The 25619-nt window shown below is 40.7% G+C and overlaps 1 protein-coding gene across 2 annotated transcripts; it reads left to right on the forward strand.

The window, feature by feature from the left end:
• Nucleotides 1-388: 388 nt before the first annotated feature.
• TDRD12 (tudor domain containing 12) lies at nucleotides 389-23666 on the forward strand. Of its 2 annotated transcripts, none has more exons than XM_015640388.3 (32): nucleotides 389-518; nucleotides 1865-1914; nucleotides 3488-3646; nucleotides 3941-4077; nucleotides 5146-5265; nucleotides 5875-5930; nucleotides 6703-6788; nucleotides 7733-7934; nucleotides 8115-8191; nucleotides 8469-8527; nucleotides 9257-9317; nucleotides 9978-10082; nucleotides 10468-10653; nucleotides 11091-11244; nucleotides 12229-12356; nucleotides 12908-13096; nucleotides 13805-13933; nucleotides 14726-14843; nucleotides 15626-15759; nucleotides 15850-16070; nucleotides 16267-16366; nucleotides 17540-17727; nucleotides 18046-18253; nucleotides 18769-18861; nucleotides 19769-19938; nucleotides 20786-20848; nucleotides 20934-21043; nucleotides 22065-22119; nucleotides 22580-22693; nucleotides 22775-22928; nucleotides 23021-23087; nucleotides 23426-23666. In XM_015640388.3, exons 2-32 carry the CDS (start codon nucleotides 1894-1896, stop codon nucleotides 23512-23514), a joined length of 3753 nt encoding a protein of 1250 aa, XP_015495874.1. In that variant the 5' UTR covers nucleotides 389-518; nucleotides 1865-1893; the 3' UTR covers nucleotides 23515-23666. The 2 variants fall into 2 exon arrangements, with proteins under 2 accessions (XP_015495874.1, XP_015495875.1); XM_015640389.3 differs by having other exon boundaries at nucleotides 1868-1914.
• The last annotated feature ends 1953 nt before the right edge of the window (nucleotides 23667-25619 follow it).

Here is a 25619-nt window from a genome sequence, read left to right on the forward strand (position 1 = left end):
AGTATTTCCAAAGAACTAGCACTATTTCACCAGTGCCTCTGCTACAGCGACTTTTAGCCTGAAAGCAATCCCAAACCCCAAAGATTTATTGTAACAATTTCCCTCAAGTCCTGGTAGAATATTCTTGATTTCAAGTTGTTTGCAGTAACACAGGGTTTTATTCTTTTACAGTGAGTTCGGTTTCCATTTTATACAAAAAGCAAGAGGATGGAGTTCCCTGTGCTTCATTATATTTCCTGCCGCGTTTCAGGCGTATTTCACACCGGGGGACCAGCCGGCTGTGCCATTGGCCACAAGCCGCCCCTGAGGAGCCGGGAATGGGCCGTGCTGGGCCCGGAGCCCGCCCCGGGGGTGGTTCTGGAGGCGGGAGCGCTGGAGCTTTCTGGAAGGAGCGGCGGGACGCGCCTTCTGGAAGGTTCCGTGGGCAGCGGGCGGGAGTGAGGGCTGAGCCCTGTGTGGAGCCTGGGAGCGCCGGAGGAACGAGGTCTTGTTTCTGCGGGGAACAGCGTGGTTCTATGGTAGGACAAGGGGAGATGGGGAGTAAAGCGAAGAAGGTGGTTTATAAAGCCCCTGCTGCCGTTGCGCTCTTCCCTCGCTGTGCGGCTCCAGGGTTTTAGCTGGAGCACGGCTGGGCAGAGGGGCCGAGCTGTGCTCGCTGGGAGTGCTGGCACACTCCGGCGGGGCTGCAGAGGCTCCTTCCACCCGCTCTGGGTCTGCGTTAATGCAGCACGTCGGGGCGAGGGTTCTAGTGGCTTACTTTTTTTTTAAAGGTTAAAATACTATGTAGTGATAGATGGGACATTTGAGCAAGCGGTTTTTTTCCTACTCCGTTCTTAACAACGCGGGAATGTTACTCGGAGCGGATTGGGAATGCTGGCCTTTTCTGTGGGTGTACTGCATCCGTGCCACATTGATGGGCCATTTAGTGGGTTTGCATTCGTTAACCTGAGACTTCAGCAGAAATTATTTATGCCCTTCACGTGTTACTGCTGAAAGAAAAGTCTGCTTTAAGTGTCTGAGGCAGCCCCGTGTCTCTCGTTACACTGTGTTACAGTGCAGTGTTAGAAACGAGTGCTAACTCGGGCGCTTCGCTTGTGTTAAATGATCTTGGGTAAAGCTGCTGCAACCGTTTCAGCTGTTCGTTGTCCTGTTAAACTGGGAATGATCGGTGCTTGCCTTGTCGCTGTCTGTCACCACAGGGTAGCTGTGTTGCTGCTCAAGTCTGGCTTGTTCCGCAGTAGCTTTGGAAGCAGAAGGACAGTGTCTTCATTTTCCTTTTCTGAAAGTTCATTAGGCACCTAGTTTCAGTGTTAATTCTTTTAGGTTGCAAATTAGACACTGCAGTGATGACACCATGATGTGATTTCATTTTGGTTTGTGCCAAAATGAAATGCCAGTTAATTTCTGGAAGTTTCATTATTCTGTTGTAGCCCCTAGGTCTGGTATGTACCAGTGCAGACAGCTGTATGTGAAATAATAATAAAAATCTGTGACATTAAACTTGCTTGCTAAGTTTGAGATTCCTCTTTTGCATTAGGCTGTGGGATTTTAATTAAAGTTGTAAATACTCTCCTCCGGTGTTTCCATCCATTTGGTCATGTAGGTAGGTTGTAGCAGCCCTTGTTTGTGATCAGCTTATTTTTGCTGGTCTTTGAGTGGAGAAGATGCAGCATGGATGGCAAATCCTAAATTAGGCTTTAACAGAGTCCCTCATTAAGAAAGCTGATTTGAACCCTTTGAAACAGGTGAATCAGTTGCCCAGACTAGTACTCCTGACATGAGTGGTAAAAATTATAAACTTTATTTGTATGCTCTTAAATTAGGCTTTGATAAAAATGTTTCACCAAATGTTTTTCTCTTTCAGTAGCGATAGGAGAGACACAGGAGATAAACATGGAAGTTGTGGTATTAAAGGTATGCTGCTTTTTTTTAAATCTGAAGGACTGATGTCTATTTCCATGTGACTTCCTGATGGTCACGTTTACAAACAAGATGCTGCCTGTGTATTTCCATTCACCAGCACTTCTTTGCACTTGTGCAGTCGTATTTGGGTTATCTATATTTTGTCATTTCTTTTAGGTTTTATTTTCTTGGTTTTGTTCTAAAATAGGTGAATACCTGTGTGAATTAATGCAGGCAGGCAACCAGAAAAACCACAAAACCACAGCTGAAATACAGGGAGTAATTTTACTTAGTTGCCTGGCTAACTGGAGGATCTGGGGCACACCCAGGTAGATGCTGGCAGTCTTAGCCCATCCCAGCAGGATTCAGCAAGACCCCTGTGAGCTCCCCTGTGCTTTTTATGATCTCTGAGCTTTGATCTTTCTCCCAGCACAGAGTTCAGCATGTCCATGAGAGTACTTCTAAGCCTCTCCAAACACCTGTTTCCTTTACGCAGAAATTCTACTTCTCAAAACAGCGGGTCACCAGCAGTAGGCATAATGGATGGGTTTTCCCACTCTGATACTCTCCAGGCCTCAGCATTCCCAGCTACAAGGTCACTTCAGCTATTGCACCACTTCCCTCACCATTTTTACGCTTGTAATCCCTTCCTCCCGGCAGCAGGGATGCAGCTAAGATCTAAAATGGAGAACATGCAACACGGTGTTAAATAATGTATAGTATAGTGCTAGATTTTACAGAATTTCACAGGAGAGTGTGGGAAATGCCAGATACAGCCAGGACAGCTGTCTGAGGGGATATTTCCTACTATGTGATGTCATGCTGAGTGATAAAACCTGCAGGTATGTCTGTGGTCATCAGATTTGATTTGCCTGCCCAAGTCAGCAGCATTTTGTGTGATGAAGCTCTGTGTTCTGAAACGGCTGAGCAAGTGCAGGGGGAACCAGTGGATACACTCCTTGTGTTGCTTTGGCTGTTCGCTGTTGTAATGTTAGCCTGTGAGTTTTGTGACTTTTATCCTTCCTATTGTCTGGTCATCCTGCTGCAGGATATGAGTGGGGGAGCAGCTGTGTGAGGTTTAGTTGCCTACTGGGATTAAGCCACAACAGCTGGGGGCCCAGGTCAGCTGGCACACTGGAATGTGACAGTTTACAAAGGCTTAGCTGAAAGCTGTCACCCTGTTCTAAAGAAGTTGGCTGTCATGCAGACACTCAAGCACAAAGAAAAGCCCCTTGGTGAGGTTTATTGTGTTTTTAGGGGTTTTTAATTTACTTCCTGAGGACTTCCTATGGAAGTAAAAAGCACTTTGCACTTTGCCCACTGTTTGGTTTAACAAACTTTTTAGATAATGCTGCTCCCTTGTAGCCCCACATGGTGCTTGTTACAGTGCTTAAGGAACTTGGAACCTGAAAAGCCATTTCATGAACTAATGCTGTGAAGATGAAAGATGTTTCACTTGTTAACATACTGTATCTCAGTATCAGTCACTATGATGTTGAAGGTACCCCATAAAAATCAACTTCTATTTTTAGCTCTCCTGTTCAGAACTGTTAAAAGTAAGTAGTATTTGTTCTTCTTGCCCAAGGTTGAAGATCCAAGTTGCTTTTGGATTGCTGTGAAAGACTACGTGCCGGGCGTAGTCAGTGAAACTGTGTATGAAAACCTGAATGCTGAAATGAAGCAGTTTTATAACAGTTACAGAGATGCAGCTGCAATAAAACAAGAGGAGATAGAAAAAGGCCAGGTAAGATCATTGTTTTATCTAGAAATAATTTATTATATGGACTGGTTTAGGGAGAAGTATCAAATATATGTATTTTTTTATTTATTTTATTTTTACACAGAAAAATAGATAATAGCATATCTGTGGGGTTTGTGTTTTCTCATCTATAAGCCTTTAACTGTGTAAGCTGCAGGCCTTGCATTTTGCAAAGCAAATGGAAGGCTGTATAATAAATACTGTGTCCTTGCCTTTGAAAAACCTTTGAGTGTAATTGGGGCCATTTGAAAACACCTGCTGTCTTTGTCTCTTCCTCAGGTTTATGTGGTTTTCAGTGAGGAACTCAAGTGCTGGTGTAGGGCACTGGTTGAGTCAGTGTGGTGCCACGTAGATGGTTACCAGCTCGGATGTTTCCTTGTGGATTATGCCAAGTACTGTTCTGTTGCATCAGAAAAGTATGTTAAGAGTTTTTGTCACTGTGATGTATTTGTTAATAGATACAGATGCTATTAATACTTATTTAGTCAATGCTTTGGTTTAGTTGAAGCCTAGGTTGTGTCCACGAGAAGCTGCTAAGCAGATGATACCCTTGAAAGAGCCTAAGTGCAAACCAGTTCTTGTTTTATGATGCTTTAAAGATGCTTTCTATGTTAGGCGTTGTTTTTTTAATGATTCAGAATAGAGATAATGTCAGTCTGTTCTGATTGAAGTGTGTGACTGCCAGTTAAAACTTACCTTTATATTCTTTTCTTTAATAATTTGGTATATACTAGAAGAATTAAAAGTTATGGCCAGTGAAGTTCAGGCACAAAAACCATCTAGAAGCAGGGTTTCTCTTGCTGCAACAGCTTTTGAGAACTAAACAGAAATGTGTGTGGGTTTCCCCATTGCAGCTGACCAGCTTGTTTACAAAAAGTTTATCTTGGTGCCAAAACAAGGTGAGTTTTCACAGGTTCTGAGTTTTTGATGAAATGAGTGTAAAACTTTGTGTTTCTAAAATCTTGAAAAATACATTATGTTTTGGAGCAACCTAGTCCAGCTCTTAAAAGTTTGTTTCTCTATTAAAATAGGCAACTTGGAGTATAAGAAACTTCACCAAATTGGTTTTGGTAGTATTCCATAAAATTACCACTTATTTAAAGTATTTTAAAATAAATAATGTTTTTAATTTGACCATTGGTCTGTTGGAAAACAATTTGACAATGTGTTAAATACCACGAAGATACTTAGAAGATGAATAGCAAGAAGACTTGAAACTGCAGTGGAAAAGGATTAGAAAGATTCCAAATAACTAGGATGTGTATTGGTAATGAATAGAAAAGCAATTCTGTTCACCAGTTGGTCCTGATGGCAACTCTTAAAGAGTAAGACAGTGGTTTCAAGGTGGGGTCCTGTGAGATCCAAACTCCTGGTAGAGCTGTGTTATCAAGTTCAGGGTAACAGGAGGTGGTTTGTGAGACCAGTGACTTCTGGAGAAGAAATTCTGCCCTGTAAAATGAGGTAACTTCCACTTTGCTTTGCAGCGTTCGAGTTTTAGTAGGAGCATTTGCAAAGATCCCACATAGAGCAAAGAAGTGTCGGCTGCACTGCACAAAGCCACTGACACTGCATATTGACTACTGTGAAAACACTGCCAAAATAGGGTAAGGAGAGTTTAGTAAATACATTCTATTCCTCCTTTTCTGAACTGTGAGGGCTTAGTGCAGAATTTTTTAGAAAGGATTATATTTCAAGAAGAAACCTGCAGTATTCTCATAGTAAACTCAGAAGTGTACCAGCTACTAAGAGGAAAAATAACTCTCTCCTAGCTGAGAGGACAAAGCACCCTGGGAAAGTGATGGAGTCACCATCCCTGGAGGGATTTAAAAGATGTATAGATATGGCACTAAGGGATGTGGTTGAGTGGTGGCCTTGACAGTGCTAAATTAGTGGGGGAATTCAGTGATCTTGGGGTTTTTTTCCAACCTAAATTATTCTAGTATTTCTTCATATTTTATATTGGGTGCAAGCCATGATACCTTGATAAAACAGTATCTTCTAATTTTGAGCAGTTCATTATTTTGGTGAGCTGGAACAATATTACAAGACTAAAGTAATGTGCTAAGTAATCAGATTCTGCTGATTTGTCTACTTGTGCACTTCGTAAGAATTTGCATGAGCTAGAGCTTTGTGCTTGTATAGAATTTTATTTTTTTTAATTACAAGTTTCATGTTTGATAATATGGAAAACCTGGTTGTGTTTATTTTCCCAGACCAGCCAAAAAATGGGACGCTGCTGCTATCCAGCATTTTCGAAAACTTCTTGATGGTAAATAACACTTCAGTTATGGGAAGAAAACAGTTGTTAGAGAAATGTAGTACTTGTGTACAAGTTTATTATACTTGTGTATACTTGATTATATTTACAAATGCTGTTTGTTAAAAACAAGGAGACAGGAGCTGCCCATATATGGAGTGACTAAGGCACAAATTTCTGTGGAGCTGTACTGTGGGTTTCTGTGCTGCATAAATTTTGGTAGTTAAGGTAAGATTGTGTTTAGGCTAGATGAGGCTTGCTGAGGGAGCATTCCTGTCACGTTTGTTTTGAACATTTGGAAGCGTTCTGTGTATTCAACACGAGACTCTGAATCAGTATCACAGCTGTCCTGCATTAACATGTGCAGAGGTGCTTCAGGATTTGGACTTTCATTGGCTGTGTTTGCCCAAATGAAAAGTATAACAAAGCTGGGCAGATGTGCAAATACAACTTCTTTCAAGAAAAGGAATGTCACACTAGAAAAGCACATGCTGGTGCCCCAGACTGTCAGAATCTAAGAGAAAACCAAGACTCCCAGTGTAGAACTACGAGTGGTTTGTCTCAAGAGGTCGTTAATCTGTTTCAACTCTCAATCCTAATATCTATAATCAAATACTAAGGACAAAATCCTTTTTGGAGCTTTTTAAGTTTTTATTGTTAAATTCTTGTTTCACTTAGGTGAAATAAAAAGTATTACACGTTTTGAATTGTGATTTCTGCTTTTGTCTGTCTCAAAGTCCGATGAGGGTTTAATCTTGTTTCTTGTGTTTATTACTACATTTAGAGGCTACCGAGGTTAAAGCCACAATACAGGCGGTACAAGATGAAGTGTTAGAGGTGTTTCTTTTTGTGACTATAAGAGATGAAAAGGTAAGATCCTTCTGCATTTCCAACCCTATTGATGCACTTTGCTATTATTTAAGACTGAAAAGCATAACTTGTGAGTTTCATCGTTTCAATCAAATGGAGTAGAAGCTAAGTCATTAACTTATTAGAGATTTTTATGACATTGCTGTTCATTGTAAGCCTCTGGAGAAATTCCAGAGGCTTCAGAAGAGGCAGAACTTCTATTTTTCTGTATATGAACTTTTTTTTTTGTTATTGACAAACAAGTGAAGTCCAACTGGTATTTAAGTGGATAACTATATGCATTGCTTGGTGTACTTGTGGTATCATATTTGAGGATGTTTTGCTAAGGCAGCTGCATAATACTGTAAAAATAACTAAAAGTTATTTACACTCTTGGGTACAGCTAATGAAAAAAACATAAAAAGAAAGCTGCAAAAAACACGCAGTCTAGTAACACTTGGCAAAATGTGTAACTTGTGTCAAATCTCTGCTGTAGCTGCTGCCAGATTTAAGCAGCTGTATGGTAGATACAAGAAGTTTTAGGCCTAATACTACTTCTCTTTTTTTTCTGACAGATTTTGATGTATGCTGAATCAAAAAAAAATAAACAGGCTTGAATGAATTCTCAATTAGAGATGTTCTTTTAGATGTGTAGGGCTCATAGAAACAGTTAATTCAGTACAGAATTTTGGCCAGAAACATAAAACTTAATAATTAATGCCTGTTGAAGGAATGTATAGGAAGATAAGTCTTTTGTTTTTAAGATAAATATTTGACAGAAAGCATTCACTGGTACTTCTTAGGTCTGGGGTTTTGTGTGGTTGGATTTTGTTTGGGGTTTTTTATCGTTCATAAAAGCACTGCTTTTGTTTAAAGCTTCACCTAAACTCTGAACAAGTATGTGCTGGTGTAGCTTATTGCTTGTTGACATTGCTCAGTAATGATCTTGCTTGGGTTTTTTACAGATATGTATTAATGATGATCTGGTTGCGAAGCACTTTGCTCATTACAAGGAAGGTGAAGGGACTGCAGAGAGTTCTACGGATGATTCTGACAGTGAAGTGTCGTTAAATGCTGAGTGTGTTCCAGTGGAGTTCGTTGGTCCTACATTTCTTGCCAGGCCGAAACTGCCCTTTGGGGACTCGATGTCACCACATCTTGAGCCAGGTGGGACCCACAAGTGTGGGAGAGTCCTACATGGAGCACTTTGTCTATTCAGTTGGATGTGTAGAATAGGAACCTCCTGTCTTGTTTGGATCCCAGTGACTAAGAAACATGTTATCCATTTCTGGCTTTTTATGTATTCAGATAATAAGAAATGGGTATCTATTTTGTTTATCTTTCTAGGTCTTGCTAGTTGTAATTCTGCTCTTGAAAAGATGTCCCAAAGGTCGCACACAGTTCTAAATGACAATACTGTCCCTGTAAGTATGATGTTTTGTAGTAAATAGTGAAATACAAGCTAAAGTAAACACGCATAGGCCAGATTAGGAGTGCTGTAGTCATCTATCTTGTTCTTCTTAGACAGCTTTCTCTTTGATCAAAATTGTTGCCTTAGTCAAAGAAACTTCAAATTTGTAAAGGGATGCTGCAAAGTATTTGGGGAATCCCACTGTTGAGTAAGAAAACTACTCTCAACTTTGTGTTTTAAATACTGCTTTTGAACAGTATTTTAGTATATAAAATGTGTTTTCTTTCTAGGTGGCTAGCATGGTTCCAGATGTACCTTCCAAGGAAGATAAAGCAGTTCAAACAGAGAGGTATGGTGCAGCATGTTAAATATTCTGAATGAGTCTGTAATCAGACAGTTGGGAACTGCAGTATGTTTGCAATTACTGTTCTCAGGCGTCTCCAGGGCAGAGGGAAAGGGCAGGTACATACACATACTTTTGGGGAAGGAGGGACTTTGAAGCTGCTGATAGTTACCCAGACTAGAAAAATAACCAGTTCTTTCTGAACAGTAGCTTGACAACAGGGGTGAGGTGGGGAGGTATTTTTCTGCACACTAAGTGTGTTAACTTGCTTTATTTTATTCTTAGTGTGATTTATGAAGTTTTCAGATTTAATGAAATATGACTGGGTCAATTTGTGCAGTGCTTTCACTGTGCTGTGGGTCAGTTGATGCATATGTAATAAACCTCAGGACTATTTCTTCCTTCAGTTTCTAGCTGGTGCAAAGATGAGTTGCTGTATGTTTTGGAACTTTTAAGAAACCTTTTTTTTCCTACAATCTGGTCTATTTTTCTTGTAATGACAGGGAACTTATCAATTAACATTGAAAGATATTCTGGAGGATTGTTTTCACTAAATTTTGCTCTCCAAAGGCTGGGTTTTGATTTTTGCTTTTGTATTGAGGGTTTTTCTCATTGGCACAGGTGTGTCAGAAATACTTGGAGTGAATTGCATCATGACTCTTGGGAAATACTGGTGGTATTTGTAAATTATGTTTTTCTTTTGCATTTATGTTGCATTTAATATCTGTTTCTCAGGCTTCCACAGTTCTTAAATTCCAATTCCCTCCAGACACACAGAGTTGAAGATGACCAGCAGGTATTTCAGGCATTAACTTTCATTTAATTTCCCTTGTGCAGACATTTTGGTAGCATTGGGTCTTTGTGGAAGGTGGTCAAGGGCTGACTGCAGCTGCGTTGGCCTCTGCAGGCTAAAGCTGAGCCAGCCAGCCAAGTTGGGGATGCCTCTGTGAATTTAAGAAAGGGCAGAAACACGGGGAAGGGAACAAAAAAAAGTGAGAAGCAGGCAGTGCCAGGGTCGGAGGAGCAGAAGAAGCTCCATGCAGGTGTTTCTGAAGGGGCTGCAGTCTGTAGAGGACCTGCACTAGAGCAGAGAAGAGAGGAGTGATGGAGGGAAATTGGCATCTTCATTGTGACTGCAGTCCCTGCCTCATGCTGCTCATTGTGGGACTGAGTGCCAGCTGTACAAAGAGCATCCACTGCATCTCTTGAGGTTTAAATCAGTTGTGTTAGGAACATCTTTGAAAGTCTTTCTTCAAGAATATCAATAAGGAGTTTTTGTTTCACCCCTGGTATATGTAACCTGGCAGTATATACGAATCATATGTAAAGTGAACTTAGAATTTGATTCATTTACATCAAAATGCCATTTTTTTAAAATACAGTGAGTGCTTCTGAGTTTTGTGTTAGCTAAACCCCTGTCATCTATCGTTGTCATCTATTTGTCTCGTGGTTTCAGAGTTTTCAAAATGTTGGGAAAGAAAAAAACTTTGTGTTCCTGAGCAAGAAAATTGAGCCATCATCAGTTTTGGAAACAGCACCACTTTTTGATGGTCTGAAAAAGGTAGAGGTGATGATATTACATTGATTATCTTTTTAAGACAAGTTTCATACCTCAAGTCTACATAGTAAAATAATATGTCAGTTTGGTTGAGGAATGTGTACAGGGTTGTTCATGTGGTTGAATAAATGAAGCTTTGGAGAAATGTTGTAAGAATTGTACACTTTTTTTTTCTGGTATATTAGTCACTGATACGAGTGGATTTGAATTTTAATACAGTAATTTAACAGCTCAGCCCAGAAGATGATTTTTTGTATTACCTGTTATGGACATTTATTACATAGTGGGTCAAAAGCCTTTAAATAATTTTGTTGTTACACTTTGTCTTGTTTTGTTGGTGTTTAAGTACATAGATTTAATGGTTAACTCTTAATGTCTCTTTCTGTAGGAACTTGATTCGAACAAGCTTTCAACCTGTACCTTCACTGAGTCCTACTGTTGGCCACCATTAGTTTGGGGATTTGATGTTGTTGCCATCTCCCATCAGGGACATGATCCCTTATTATATATTCCACCAGTTCTTACACTTCTGCAGTTGGAAAGTGACTACCAAGCCTTGCCAAACATGAGTGGAGTATGTATATATTAGACCAGAGAACTTGTTACTACTCTGAATGTTTGCAATGTATATATTAATGACATCTCAGTGCATGTTCATGATGCCTGCCAGTTTCTGTAAGGCCTCTTCTTGGGGGACTTGGATGGAATGTATGAATGGGGGGAGTCCAAACTTACTTTTAAAGGAATTCCTAACAAGTGGTTCATGCCCTGGCACTTACATACACGATGGAGCTTTGTTTCTGCATGAGTAGTATGTACTCATTACACTAAAATGGGTATTAGCTGTTTTAAATACTATAATGTATTTTCTAGCTTGTACTAGAGCACAGAAACAGAATTACTGAGGTTGTAAGGGATCTCTGAAAATGGCCCCATACAACCCAAGACAAGATTAAGGTTTTGTACTCCTGTGTAATACTGTGTTGTCTATTTTTGTACCTGTGTGTGTAGCCACTAGCATTGATTTTATGTCCTGGATGGAAGAAGGCACAACTTGTTTTTGACCTGCTGAAAACATACAGGAAAGGCTGCAGATGCCTTCATCCAATGCTGATAATCCTTGGGCAGAACAAGGATGCAGCCAGACAAGTGGAAATCCGAGGCTGTAAGAATATTTTCTGTCAGTTATGCTTGAAGTTAGGCAGCATGGGCTGCTGTCATTGCAGAAGCTTGTGGAAGAATAATTTCACCTTCTCAAGTTTTTAGTTCATAAAGTGAAATTGGGGGTTTTGTTTTTTAAATGGTGGTTTACAACTTGCTATTGCAATAAATGTTCAGTACTTTGTGCACCTGACTCAGTACCATGTAGAGGGTGCTCCACAGAGAAGAAGCATAAAAGTAATAAAAAATAAAAAAGCTGTTGGGAGACTTGCCCTCCTTAGATGTATGTACTTAAAACATAAGGTGTTTTCTGCTTTGATCCCTTTGTTAAGCTTTGGTTGATACTTGAATTTTCAAAACTAGCTTTTGTTATGCCAAGGGAATAAGAACTCTGGATAAAACTATGAAAAATTCTGTAAAACTCCATTTCAGCATCATTCATCCATCATTCAAGTTTGAGCCTGGTGGATGAATTCAGACCTTTTAGCAGCAGAGCTGTTGCTGTATTTGCACCAGTTTGGGAGACAGTTGGAAGATTGGTGTGGTTTTATTTCTATGTGTACATAGATACATATACACACACATGTATGTAAATTCCTAAGCTACAATGTGTGCTTTATTCCACTGTTGAAACAGGAATTTCTGAAATTACTCTTGCATATATTTATAAATATTTCTCTTCTGGCTATTTGGTTCTGAAGTTCTTAACTCTGCTTCCAGTACCTTACTGGAAAATGAGATGACATTCTGCTTTGTAAATTTGTTAACCTTCAGACATTTCACTAGATTTCAAAATATCAGAGCCTCACCCACTCATGTCTTGGGAAACTTCTAGGAGCAGAAAAATACAAGCTACCCAGCTTGGAGTTGATGAATCTGAAATACAAATGTAACCCTTTTTAATAAAGCTACCATGTCCTTTGGTGTCATAATAAATAGTAAAACTCTTCCAAGCTGAAAATTAATGTTCTTTCCTTCCAACTTGTAGGTGAAGTAGTAGTGACTACACCATACAACCTTCTGAGACTGCTGGAACATAACACTGGGTTATTGTGTAGGCTTTGCCATCTTGTTCTTGATGAGATCGAGGTGCTGTTCTCTGACACTACTGAACAGGTAAATGGCTTCCACAGTCACTTGGAAAATGCTGTCCAGTTGTGCATGTGTCTGAAACCAGTGGCACACACTGAAGAAAAAAACACTGGAAGTGGGTTTATGGTGAACTCCCTCTTTTTTTCTTTTTCTTTTTGTATTTTCAAATTACTGTGTTGGCAGGTTGGGGTTGTCTTCTAGTTACCACGTAGTTTTTGCTTAATGCCTCTTCCCTCACAGATCTGCTTTGTGTAGCCTTTTTTATATTGCAGGTTTTAACAGATCGTTTCCCTGGGAGTTCCATCTTCTCTGGCCAGAATCCTGCATTACAGTTATGTACACATGTGTATGCTGTCACTACACGTCCTGTTGCTTTCTTTTGCTTCTCTTGTCATTCAAAGAATAGGATAAAAGTGTACATACCAAGCTGTTCTTTTGAGGTGTGAAACCTGTAGTTTGCTGTGGTAGTGACTTTGTGACTGGAAAAAGAAGTGTCCTCAAACAGTATTTTTCTGGGCTGTCATGTGCTTGCTGGAATATGAGAAGAGGAGAGAAAAAACCTCTTTCCTTCCTAGGTATTCACTATACTGGATCGTTACAAGAAAGCCACTGCTCAGGCACAAGGGAATCTACCACATCAGATCATTGCTGTGGGAACTCAGTGGAATAAGCACATCACACCCTTGATAAAGGAGTTCATGCATGATCCTCACATTGTGATAACAGTTATCGAAGAAGCTGCCATCTTTGGAAATGTGCAACAGGTAAAAATTTGGAAACCATGTCACTGCTTGGATATGTGACTGCTGATGGTTTATTGGATGCAGATGGTGCTGCAGTGCTGCCTGAAGTGGCTGTTAAAAATCATGTGCAAGTCAGTCACTGAACGAACTGGAGTGCTCTTTCTGATACAGGACTGAGATGAAGACAGACCCTTGAATATTTTATGGTTAGTGCAAATGAGTCTGAATTTGATGAGATGTATTTGCAAACAGTACAGGTTTTGACCAGGATGTTACCAGAGTGGTTTGGCAGTTGTTAGCTGTGACTGGCAGAGCTGTAAGGTAAGCAGTGTCAAGGGAAATCTAATAAAGCAATTGGTTCACTCTTTTCACACAATACCAAACTTTTGGCCTCAGATTTCTAGAAGGCCTGTTAAAAATTCTTAGGTATCTTTACACTTAGTTTCCAGTCAGTGTGGTATAGCCCTTAAGAATAACAGAAAATAGTTTGATTTCAGTTACTCTCGTGTCTCAGAGTGGAGTAGTTGTGGATTTTAAATGGTGGGAAATCTCCAAATGTAGACACTCTGAGCATGTCAGGAAACTGAAAGCCCATGAGTTTTTGTGAGAAGCCTTAATGATTGAGCAGAACTGAAAGTGTCAATTTGTGGATGAATTAGGAATTATAGTATAGTAAAATATGTGCTGGTTATATTAATTGCCAGCCCTCTGTTTTGTATTTGCTTTTAGGTGGTGCAGCCCTGCATGAACAGCAACAGAACTGCTGAGTTACTCAAAATCCTGGATTTTACCCAGAGGAATCTTCAAAAAGTGCTGGTATTCAGTGACTCAGTAGCTGAAGTAGAGATGATTCATAAGGTAAGAAAGTGTTTAAACTTGGATAGATAAGCAGGGTTTTTTTAAAATTCTCAAGTCATAACAAACTAAAATACCTTGGCTTCTGAGAATGTAGGAGCAATGTGAATTTGGAAGTCAATCATTCCTGCCAAAAGTAACCCCAAAGAGTCTACCACTAAATAGCTGACATAGATCATGTGCTACAGGTTTCTTTTCTGACCTAAGTATTAGTGTATCTGGAATGTTTATTCTTCAGTGATTGTTAATGGAAGCAAATCTGGCTTGGGATTGTGGCTTTCTAACATGTTTTCCCTTGAATATTTGAGCGTTCAAGCATATGAAAACAACTTTAAAAAGTGCTTGTTGATGTTAAAGTAGGATTGAATCTGTTCATAGTAATTATTGTGTACACCAGCTTCAAATATTTTACCTGGCCTATGAAAATATTTCAAGAGTTCACATAATGAAGAGTGCTTGTTCTGAGAGACTGAAAGGTGCATCTGTGTGTTGTTAGATCATGGAATCGGATTAGAAATGACACATTAATGAGGGAAAAAGCTTGACATTTTTGCTTTCTTAAATGTCTATCTAATGTATTAATACATGGGAGCATGAGCTTGTAGTTTTCTTTTTATACAGGAAATTAATGAATCTTGTCTCCATTAATACTTTTTTTTTTTCATATAAGCAACCTAAATTTCATTAGCTCTTGTGTCTCTACAGTAAGATGTGCTAAATTCTAGTAGGAGATGTTGCTTATTAGAGTTGATTGGAGCATTGCAGGGATGTGTAACTTCTCACTCTGCCTTGCAGGTACTGAAGAGCAACTCAGTAGTTTCCTTGAAAAAGCATAAAGACAGCAAGTGTAATGCTGATTGTGTCTTGGAGAGGTGGAGAAAAATGCACAGTTCTGGCACTCAGGCTGTGTTAGGTGAGGATTCTGTGTCTGCTTGGGATTGTATCTTAATGCAGGGCTAAGATCTGCACCAAGCACTTACACTGGGTTATCTCACTACTTGCACAGGGACAGATCCTTATGAACTCGTTCCAGTTCTGTTTACTTCTTAATGCTACAGCCCTTTGGGGATGTTCTTTTCTTTTCCCCTGTTACTACTTTCCCTGCTTAGTCAAAAGAGCTACCATTATTTTCAAAGATTGTCCATCATTTCACAATTGCCTCTGCCTCTGCTTAGAGGAGATACTAAGTCTGAAATAATTTCCAAACTTTGAAGATTTATTGTAATAATTTTTTGGGAAGTTCCATTAGGTATTTTATTCAGTTTATTTTTTTTGTTCAATAACAAAGGCCTTCATCCATTTTCAAACTCAGTTTGATTTTCATGTTGTACAAAAACAAGTAGGTGGACTTCCCTCTGCTTTGTAGGCTCATACAAAGCAATGGGAATTCCTGCAGTGTTTGAGCTGTCTCCTGTCTTACTCCTGTGAATTACTGGGCAGTGCTCAAGTCTCTGTATTCTGTGATGCTGGCAGGAAATAGAGAATTCTGTGAGATTGGCATGAAATGCTGTGTCTGCCATATGCTGATGAGATTTATTGCCTGGAGAAGTAAAAAGCCTTAGAGGAATGTATTGGGGAAAAATCCATCTTCCACTCAGTGGGTGGGGAGAAGGAAATAAGCTGTGGTGCATGTGATGTGATACTTCCTAGGTTGGAACTGTTACAGTTAGATATCTGTGTGAAATATGTGCTTAGTTTTAACAGATGACTGCCTGCAGTCCTTGGCAATCACAGATGCAACTTGTGTGATCCATTTCAGTTTCCCATCTCCAGGAGTCTTTGGGCAGCGCCTGCAAAGCATGAGTGACAACTTCTGCTCTGGGATAGAGGTCTGAGTGAACCTTTACTGGGTAATGCTGCTCTGGATTATTACTGGTGGATACAGAAATGTTTTCCAAAATACTTCCTATTACTTCTAGGATTCTGCTGTAGATCAGGAACATATGAAAGCCAAGTCAGTCATTCTGCTGACAGAGAACAGTTCCTGTCATACACCTGGGATTCTCCACTATTTAAAGCGTGCAGAAGCTGAAATTCCAGAGGAACTCTATGACTTGACTGCCAGGGTGCTGGAATCTGATGAAAATGAGAAATTTTCAAGGCCCCTGTGTGCTTCTCTTAAAGCATTTGGGATCTGCAGGTAAGGAAATGTCAGGTGTGCCCTGAATGATTATTGCTGTTGATTCCTTGATGAATTTTCCTGTTGGATGCTTTTATCTAAAACAGGTTTTGCTAATGACTTTTTTTTTCTATTACCTGTTGCAAGTCACTTAACAGTAGTTTACAATTGAAAGCAAAGAGCTTTTTTTTAGACCTGTTGTCTTTTTTTAATGTAGGAACAGAACAGAGTGTCCAGATCGTCATCAAATTAATTTATCAATAGACATGGCCCAGAATATTGCAGATGAAATGATAGAAACACCTGAACGTGTGACGGTAAGTTACAATTTTCCTTGGGCTTGGGTACCAAGAGGACAGGTATTAAACAGTTACTCAGCATGTTACTTCATTATTTTTGTATTTCATTAATCCTATTTGTGGTACATGACATGGCTATTCCTTATTCTTTTTTGCCCCTCGCCCTTACATAAATCAGTGTGCAAGATGTTCTTGTGTCTTTAGCTTGAACTGGAAGTCCTTTGCAGGTAATTCTGAGTTTACCTCAGTTTTTTTTCTGCTTTGAAGATTGACATTTTATGGGAAGAGGACTTGCATTCTGTATATTCATTCCCTTTATAATTTGAGACCATACATCAAAATCAACAAAGATGGAGGTTTATAGAAACTTTGATTTCTTGCAGACAAAACACAAAGTAATCTGTGGAAGTGAGGGCAAGTTGAAGGAATTTTTTCTTAGCTGACATGTTCATGCAAACTTGCTGAAAACTTAGCATTTTCTGGCCTTGATTTTGTTTTCATTCATAATATGCCCAAGAAATGGGGAGCTCCTTTCTTGTAAGCAGAAGATTTATTTCCTTCAGAAATACCAGTGCTTTGGAAGATCTTTCGCTATGGAGTGCTGTTTTAGTTAGACTTCTTTTTTAGTAGTTCCCTCCATGAAACCTTCATGGCTGTAATGTTGACTTTACTGTGGTGCTTCTTCACATCCCAGTGTGTTTGTGTCTCCAGCTCCCTTTGAGACTTGGGCTTTATCTGAGGTGCACTCACAGCAGCATTTTATGCATCATTGTGCACAGCTGTGTGTTTGTAGTCTTTTATTTGAGTCACTTTGGTGCAAGAAAAGCAGTCAGTTCCTGTGAAACTCCCTGTAGGGCTGGAGAGTGTTCAGAGTAGAGCTGGAGTGGTGCAGAATGTGTGAGTGGTGAGTAGCCTGGCAGATAACTGGCAGAACTCAGTGATGTTCACTGGGGTGGAATACCATCACCTGACACCCAACACTTCTTGCTCCATACATTGACTGAACTATGAGCAGGTAGGATTGAGGATAACAACTCAGTTTTCTGAAATGTGTGTACAGCAACATATCTCTCACCTTTTGGGGCTGGGAAGAGGTATGTGATCTATATATAAAGACTTGTTTCATTGGTTTGAGACATCATTCACTTCTCCTTTGGAATCACATAAGAAAAATGTATTTGATTGTTTCAGATCCTGCCTCTCTTCATTGTACATGCAACAAACTACTTTGGTCGAATAGTCAAGAAACAAAAGGACCAATATACAGTTCTTGCTAAAGAAATAAATGATTACTTCAAGCTACCAGGACATAGGGTTTCTGCTAGCACTGTGGAGAAGTCAGTGTTTTATGGGTTATGTGAGGGAGCCATTTGCCACAGGTAAAATTTTGTTGGCTTTTTACTTTATTCATGTGCATGTATTTATACAAAGCTTTTCTTAAAAAAACTTGACTGTTGCATAAAGAAAAAACCCATCCTCAAAAGCAGCAAGAAATCACTGCTATGCCAATAATGCTTTTAAAAGCTTTTGCCTACTGAGTTCCTGAATGGCAAACAAGGTGATTCCCCACACATGCATTCGGTTACAGAGTGGGCTGTGAAAATACCAGTTTTAAAATGAGAGCAGGTTTAAAAAAATACTCTGCACAACTGGTTACATGAATAATAATTCTGTGTTTCTTTTCCTACTATATGAAGGGTTCAGGTGGTAGAGACTCCAGCAAAAGATGAAGAAAATGTCTGTAAGGTCACAATTAAATATATAGATGAAGGCAGGACAAGTCAAGTGAATAGTGATCAGCTCCTTCACTTACCTGCAAAGTTTCAGAATCTGCCGCCTCAGGCTGTGGAAATTGTAGTTTGTAGAGTAAAACCCATAGATAATGAAGTTGAATGGAATCCAAAGGTAATAAGCAGGTTTTGCATGGTATTTCCTTTACACTCTTCACCTTCTCTCTCTGTTTTCTGCAAGAGAACGGTTACAAACTGTTAACTTTGGTACCAAACTGCATTGCTTGCTAGTATTGGGGCAGATTCTAAGAATGTCAGTTTTCTTTTTTGGTTTTTCTATTAAATAATACAGTGAAGTTCATGGGATTTGGTTTTTTTTCTTAATCTGATTTCAGTGTCTTTCTTTAAGAATATGTTCATATGCTTTGGATTCTGGGGGAGAAATGGGGAAAGTGTAACCGCTCTAAGTTGACCTGTGTTTGAGTAATCTTTCATTAAGGAAGCTTCTTTATTGAAGGCTAATACTGTTTAAAGTTAGTGTTCCACTGGTTTACTCAAAACTGTATTTATTTGTTGAATACCCTTTTCACTGTTAAGCTCTGAACTTGTTGTTTCATTGTAGTTAAAGTGACTGTAAAGCTGTGTTGGTACCCATACATCTCAAGTGCAGTGATAATTTGTTTTTCCTAGGTAACTGATCACATTAATCAGAAAATAAAAGGAAAACTTCATCATGCAAAAGTGATGCATACCTTGGGAAAGACACTTTGGGTTGACCCAATGGTAGGTATAGAATGGCAGCACCAGGAAATCAGTATATCTGCACATGGTCCAAGACTATTTGACAAAGTTAGTAGTAAAAGTGTATTTGGGAGGTACCAGTGTTCAGTAATTTGTCTTGTGAAGTCGGTTCTACAGTTGGTCACATTCCTCTGGAAGAATGAAACTTGAATCCTCCAAGATGGTTTGGTGATGTCCAACACCTCTTGAAGTAGACTTAATTTATTCTGTTTATAATTCTAAGTCTGCTCTTACATTAATTTGCAGTCAGTTTTAGTCTAAATTTTTCTGGAAATTAAAAAACATTGAAGCTTTTCTCCTTCATTTACTTGATCAAGAACAGGGAAAAATGGGTACCCTTGTTCTTGGATTTTTCTTGTTCTACTGTTTAACATCCATTACCATCCAGCAGACTTCTTGATTTTGTGGAGTGAGTCAAGTGAAAAATGGATTGGCAAGAGAAAATGATCTAGAAGTCATTCTTTTCAATAGCTTCTGTTCCCATATGGTGTCGCTCAACCTTTAACCATTTTCTAGACCTTGGGGTTTTTTATTGTGCCCCCCACCCACTCAGCTCTTGTCAGGTTGTTGGGGACTCACAGTTCTTTATTGCATGAGGTATATTATTGTTGTCACTTACATCATCGGGGCTGGAACTGTTCACTTAATTGCCATCCTTGTTCTCTTAGAGCAAACAGTACTTGAGCCATTATCACAATACAAATGATGGTAATACTTGGAAAGTAATTAAACACAGGGGAGGTTCCAGTCTGAAAATCAGGAAAACCAAATTGCCTGTGGGCCTAGGTCAGTAGGGCTATGTTTGAAGTTTGACTAAAAAAGCAGCTTTAAGTTGGAGAGGGATCATTGAAGAGCTGTACTTTCCCTTTGTTATGTTGTGTAATTCAAGGTTGGGGTTACCAATCTTCCCACAATGAAGATGTGGATAAATGAGTACAACATTAGATCTGAGATTTTGTCGATGGGTTTGGGAACCGACAATCCTGAACACATAGGAGAAATTCAGAAGTTGTGCAGACAGATACCAGTTTTGGATCATGCAGAGAGCTTGGAACATTTGTAAGTCTTCACAATTTTTTTTTTCAGCATGTACTTTATTAAGAGAAAAATCCTATTTAGCAGACTGTGATAAATACTACTGACAGTGATTTTAATTTAAATGCAGAAACAGTTGTCTGTAATGTGTCTACTTCCCATTAACTATTATTTAGCCCTGTAACCACAAGGAAAAGCAAATTGTAAGTCTAGAAAATGTTAACCTAGAATTTGATGCAGACAGGCAAGTTAGTAATAAAAGTAAAGAGTCTGAGCTCAGATTCTGTAACCATTTATGCTGCTCAGTAGCTGGTTTGGATGCTTACTAGTCATTAAGCATCTGGTATCTCAGGCAAAACCTGTTTGCATTTATTCCTTTCTCCTGGGAAAGGAGGGTTGGGAACCTCTGTGTCATTGCCAAAGTGTCGTTCTAATTGGGAACGGCGGGAAAGAACGACACAGACTCTCAAGGGAGTCAGAACAAGAGGATCTCTAAGTTTATTGCTCCAGGCCTGCTTTATAGACAGGTACGTGGAAAGTACAGAAAGGAAACTCTTATTGGTTAGTAAACTGCTACATTACCATCTTTGGTCAGTGGGGCTCACCACCCCCCTGACTTTCTCCTGCAAGGAAAACAAGGAACACGTAACAACACCTGCAAGGCTGTTTTGTGTTCCTGAGGATTGTTTTAATTCTTTCTTATGTTTTTCCCAGACTACTTTCTCAGGCAAGCCTGAGGAGCTGTGCGGTCTGTAATCTGTACAGGCACTGTGGTTCAGAATTTAGCATCCATACCAAAGCATGTAATGCTGGGGACCAGACAACTTCATTGTGATGCTGTGTTCAGCTGCCTGATCTTTTTTTTTCACAGACGCACCAGGCCTGAGACTGCTGTTGAAAAATTTGGAACTTCAGTACAGGCTTTGTTAGTAAGGTACAGGTTAAAGTAAAGGGAGGCAAAGGGGGAGCTGACTGTTAATTGTGGGTTTTCTTTTAAAACTGCTTTGTCCTGTGTTCAGAAGCACAAAAGAGGGCACAGCTGGTCTAGAGGAGGCATCCAGTCCACAGGAGACATCGATACAGGAAAATCCTACTGAAAGCGCTAACGGTTCTGTGACTCCTCCAAGCAGTAAGCCTTCCATAATTTCCAGAAGTTTTCAGACTTGAAGTAAAGTTAGGTGTTTGATGTCAACCTAACAGTCATCCTTGACAGCTGCAGACTGCTCTTAGTGTACAGAGCAGCACCATGTGGATGTTGGCAGTCAGCCAGAACTGCCATGCAGTGAGCAGTCAGGAGATGCTGTGAGAGTGACTCTTGCTACTGTAACTGTGTGGCTGTTAGGGGAATGATCTGTCCTACAGACATTTGGAGCTCTGACCCTGAGTGGAACATGTAAGTAGGAAGTCTGTGCTGTAGAGAGGACAAGAGCTCTGCTGTCCTAGGCCACAGCATTTACGGGAGTTGAAATCTCTTGAAATAATGTTGTTCTCAGAGAGGGTATTTTTTTCCCCAAGATTGAGGATGGTAGAAAATGGTGTGTCCCCCTCCATTTCTTTTTAATCTAACCTCAAGGAAACACTTAATATTCTCTCAGTAGAGGCTTAGAAATGCTTAGGCATAGCAGGGGGACAGGATTACCTGCTAGCAGCTGACACATGAGTTTGGAGCACTGGAAGGTGAAGAAATTGTAGCAGATAAAAAGGCTGGAGTGCTTATTGTAGAAGGCTTTTTTTTCCCTGGTAATAGTCACACTAATGCCATGTTTCAAGCTGTGGTGTTGACACCAGTATTAGTCATTTCATCCCTGGAACTCCCCACTAATTCCCAAAATTACATGTTTCAGGTGTCAGATAAATAATGTTTTGAAACTGGAGAAAACTTTCACCTGGCCTGGAAAACAGCATGTTTGGTTAGGTTTTTTTAAATCTTCTAACATAAATAACTATAGTATTCTTGATAATTAAAAAATTTAGTTGAATTACTAACTCTCATGAAATCATCCAGGATAGGAAGTACACAATATAAAGGACAAAGACTGTAATTTGATTGCTAGCAAGTTATTTTATGATGGTATAGGGGAATTCTGGAAATACCTGGTTTCTGTAGTATAGCAAAGTATAAAAGATATTTCTGGATGTCTTCCTTTTAGATAATGTTGCTCAAACAAAAGAAGCAGAAGACTCTACTGTGCATCAGCAGAAAGGGTAAGAAAATAGTGATCTGTTCCCCTCTTTCTTTTATGTGAGCTGCCAAAGAGGATTGTTCTGTCTCTGTGGTCAGCTGAAAAGAAAAGTTCCCTTTGTCTGTCAGAGGTTTTTGCTGTTTTGCTGTTATATTTTCCTTTGGCACTTTAAGGGCAGAGTATGGTGGCATCTTGAAGTGAGGCAGTAGGTGTGATTCCTGTGGATATCAAAGTCAGTGGAGCATGTCTCCCCATGGAACTTGTAGATCTGCTCCTCAAAGGACTTGGAATGTGGTGCTTTTGTAGGAAGCTTGACTGGTATGCCATCACCTGCTTCTTTGGCACTGCTGCTAGTGTCAGGTCTGCATGGCATTTGGCTGAGTTGTGACTTCATGGGCAAATTCTGGCTCTGTGTGAGACAGCCTGGATAAACCAGTGGTTTTCTGCTTTGGAAAATACCTGTTAAATCAACTTTCTTTCAGCTATCATCCACAAATCAAGTGGTTTCAAGATAATGTGACTGTGACACTGAAGGTACAAATACTGAGGGCAGCTGACAGTAAATGTGAGTTCTCAAGAGAGAAGGTGGCTTTCAGGTAGGTTTAAGAAACTTAAGTATAATCAGCCAAGTTTCTTTGTTTGAATTTAGTTTTTTTTAAACTTACTGTATATTGCAGTGCTTATTCAGAAGGCAAACTCTATGTGGCTGACCTGGACCTGTATGAGTCAGTAATTGCAGAGAAGTCTACATGTGTGATTAAGGATACAGAGGCTGTGATTTTACTGGTAAAAGAGAAAAAAGGAATGTGGTGCAAATTACTGAAGAACAAGGTGAAGTGAAAATTAATTTGAGAGTTTCTGAATGTTCTGAACATGTTTGATGTCCATTGGAGTAATATTTCAAACTATGTTTTTGTCAACAGAATGTTCACCTGTCCTTAGATTTTGAACATTGGGAAGAGTCTGAAGATGGAAGGCCTTTTACAGTTGGTAAGGATTGAATGAGTTTGTATTTATAATACATAAAATGATTAGCAATCCTCTTTTTGCATTGGCTTTGCCTGAAATACTCATTTATTTCAGTAGGTTGCTCACATGCTCACATTGAAAAGAGCTGAGAGGACCTCTAAAGCAAACTAGAGACTAGACTTTTCTATCAGCTTAGCACAGACTAAGGGCAGATACAGGTGGTTCTGAGTATTTTGGTCTAGTTTGTAATCAAAAGCATTGGGGTTTACTGGGTTGGGTCTTTTAATAGGGCCATGTATTTGTTCTGGAGATCATTTTTTCCTGGTTTATAAATGTGACACTTTATTAATCACTTCCAGGTTCTGCAAAACCTGGAAGCTACCCTCCTGCAGGATCTGAGGACTGGTTTGAATCCTCAGAAGACAGCGATACAGAAAGTGATGAGTAATTGGGAAGTGAAATTCCTTTCCCCTCTGTTAAGACTTGTATTGTTGCTAATTGTTAATTAAACATTAGTAGTTGTGGATTGTTGAGTTGATAGTTGATGTAATTGTGGCTTGTTCATGTAATTGTTAATTAAAAACGTTAGTGCCCTTAGAACCTGACTGCAACTCTCCTTAATTATAACCTTCACCTGAAAACAGGTACTGGCAAAGCTGTACCTGGTGTAAGGACACTTAAGAGCTGATGTAATCTGTATTTTGGTCTTGCTCTGCATCCTGATAACAACAGAAATCACCTACTTGAAGAAACCAGCTGCAGACCAGATGTTTTCCTTTGCTTGTTTTGTTCTTCTTTGATGTGTTTAATACCTAAATACAGTGTTTGGGGTTTTGGTTTTTTGTTTTGCTGGTAGATTAGTCTCTGATGGGTTTTTAAGAGGTGTAAGTTACTTCTAGTTTCTGTTTAGAAAACAAGGCCTCTTCTGTGAAGTAGAAGGAAAAAGTGGGTTTAGCCATACATACTTGGCAGCTGAAAGCACCAGTGTAAAGAACAGTGTAAAAATACCAGCAGTATGTCCAAGAATATTCTTCTGCCCTCAAGCAGTTTTTGATCAGGGTTTTCATGCGGAAGAAATTTCCTGTGGACGTAAGTGTGGTTGTATTTTGAAACGTTCTGTGAGCTTTTTGATTATCCTGCATTAAGGAATTAATGATTTTCCTGTGTTTTGAAGCTTTCCCAGTGGGTCCCTCAAGGAGTGGGTGGAGGAGCAGGTGAAAGAAAAAAGGAGGTTGCAGCCCCAAACTGCCTGACCATTCATAGGAGGGCATAGGAGGTGTAAAAAAAGCCTACTAAAGTTTCTCATTTTTATGTATAATTATATTAAAATTTATTTCAAAATAGCACCTCATCCATTATTATAGATGCGGGTTTAGAATAGTCAACGCTTCTTACACCCATCGGGTTTGAAAATACAAATACAACTTTAGTACATACATATTTACCAATAAAGTGCTTGACACTACAAGAAGAAAGGTCCCTCTGTGTGCATTGAAAGCACTTTCGGTGCCGTGTTCTGAGGCTCCTGCGGCTTGTGTCAAGAGCTAGCAAAGCTGGGGCTGCCGCCTGCTGGTGCTGCCCGGTTCTGCCGTGCCGCTTCGGGGCCGCGGGCCCGGGGCTCTACGGCCCGGCCCGGCTCGGCTCGGGGTCGCGGGCCCGGTTCGGGGCTGTACGGCCCGGCTCGGGGCTCCAGGCCCCCCCTGCAGGCCGCGGGCGAGGCAGGGTCCTCAGTCACTCGCCGGGGCTGGTGCTGGCTGTGTCCGCATGTCGCCGGCGCTCCCTGAGCCTCCCCCTGCTCCAGCCCTGTGTCCTCAGCCGCCCCAGCTCTGTGGCGACACCGGCATGTCGTCCGGTCCCGCGTGTCCAGCAGCTCCTGGCCCGGCGGAGCTTTTGGACTTAAACCTCTGGGGTTTGTGGATTTTCCTGGCATCACCAAGCCCCAGCCTTTTCAAGGTCCCCAGTTTCGTGCTTGCTATATCCCGCTCCCGCCTCTAAGTGCTCTCCACGTCTCCCACAGCTGTTCTGGCCCTTCGCTCCCCGCTAAGCCGTGCCGGCCATCGCCGTGGTCCCTGGCAGCGCACGCAAGGCCTCAGTCCCAAACTGGGGGCGTTGTGTGCACACAGACGGGCAGCGGTGCTGTCACAGCAGCCATTGTGACATGGTGAGCCAAGGCAGCGTTCAAAGGGTGCTGGGTGGCAGCATGGCCTGCAGTGGTGACGGGGGGCTGCCGTGGAAGGCGCTTGCCCAGGGCTGCTGAGGGAAGAGGGCGGCGTTGCAGGGGCTCTGAGCCTCGCACTGTCCTGCCGCTCCCTCTGGCTCGGCAGAGGCTCTCTGCTCGCAACCGCCCTGGCCCATTTGGCGATGGTGCAGCAGGACCTCGCCTGGGGGGGATCGCCTTGCATCATGGCCTTGGAGAGGGAGAGCCGCTCCCACTTTGGGCCCATCCGGACCCGGCACCTCCTGCGGCAGGAGCGGCGGGAGAAGAAGCCCTACAGCCGTCCAAAAACCCACCGCAGGACCAGCCGTGTGCCAGCCCCAAGGCTGGGCCCCTCT

Source organism: Parus major, chromosome 11, assembly GCF_001522545.3.
Source record: "Parus major isolate Abel chromosome 11, Parus_major1.1, whole genome shotgun sequence".
NCBI classification, from domain to species: domain Eukaryota; kingdom Metazoa; phylum Chordata; class Aves; order Passeriformes; family Paridae; genus Parus; species Parus major.

What these genes read in the sequence shown, in the direction of transcription:
- TDRD12 (XM_015640388.3), top strand. Translation starts at nt 1,894, where the DNA reads ATGGAAGTTGTGGTATTAAAG. An exon ending in TGTTCTGTTGCATCAGAAAA is followed by an intron (nt 4,078 to 5,145) that starts GTATGTTAAGAG and finishes TTTGCTTTGCAG; the next exon opens with CGTTCGAGTTTTAGTAGGAG. An exon ending in ACTTCTGCTCTGGGATAGAG is followed by an intron (nt 15,760 to 15,849) that starts GTCTGAGTGAAC and finishes TATTACTTCTAG; the next exon opens with GATTCTGCTGTAGATCAGGA.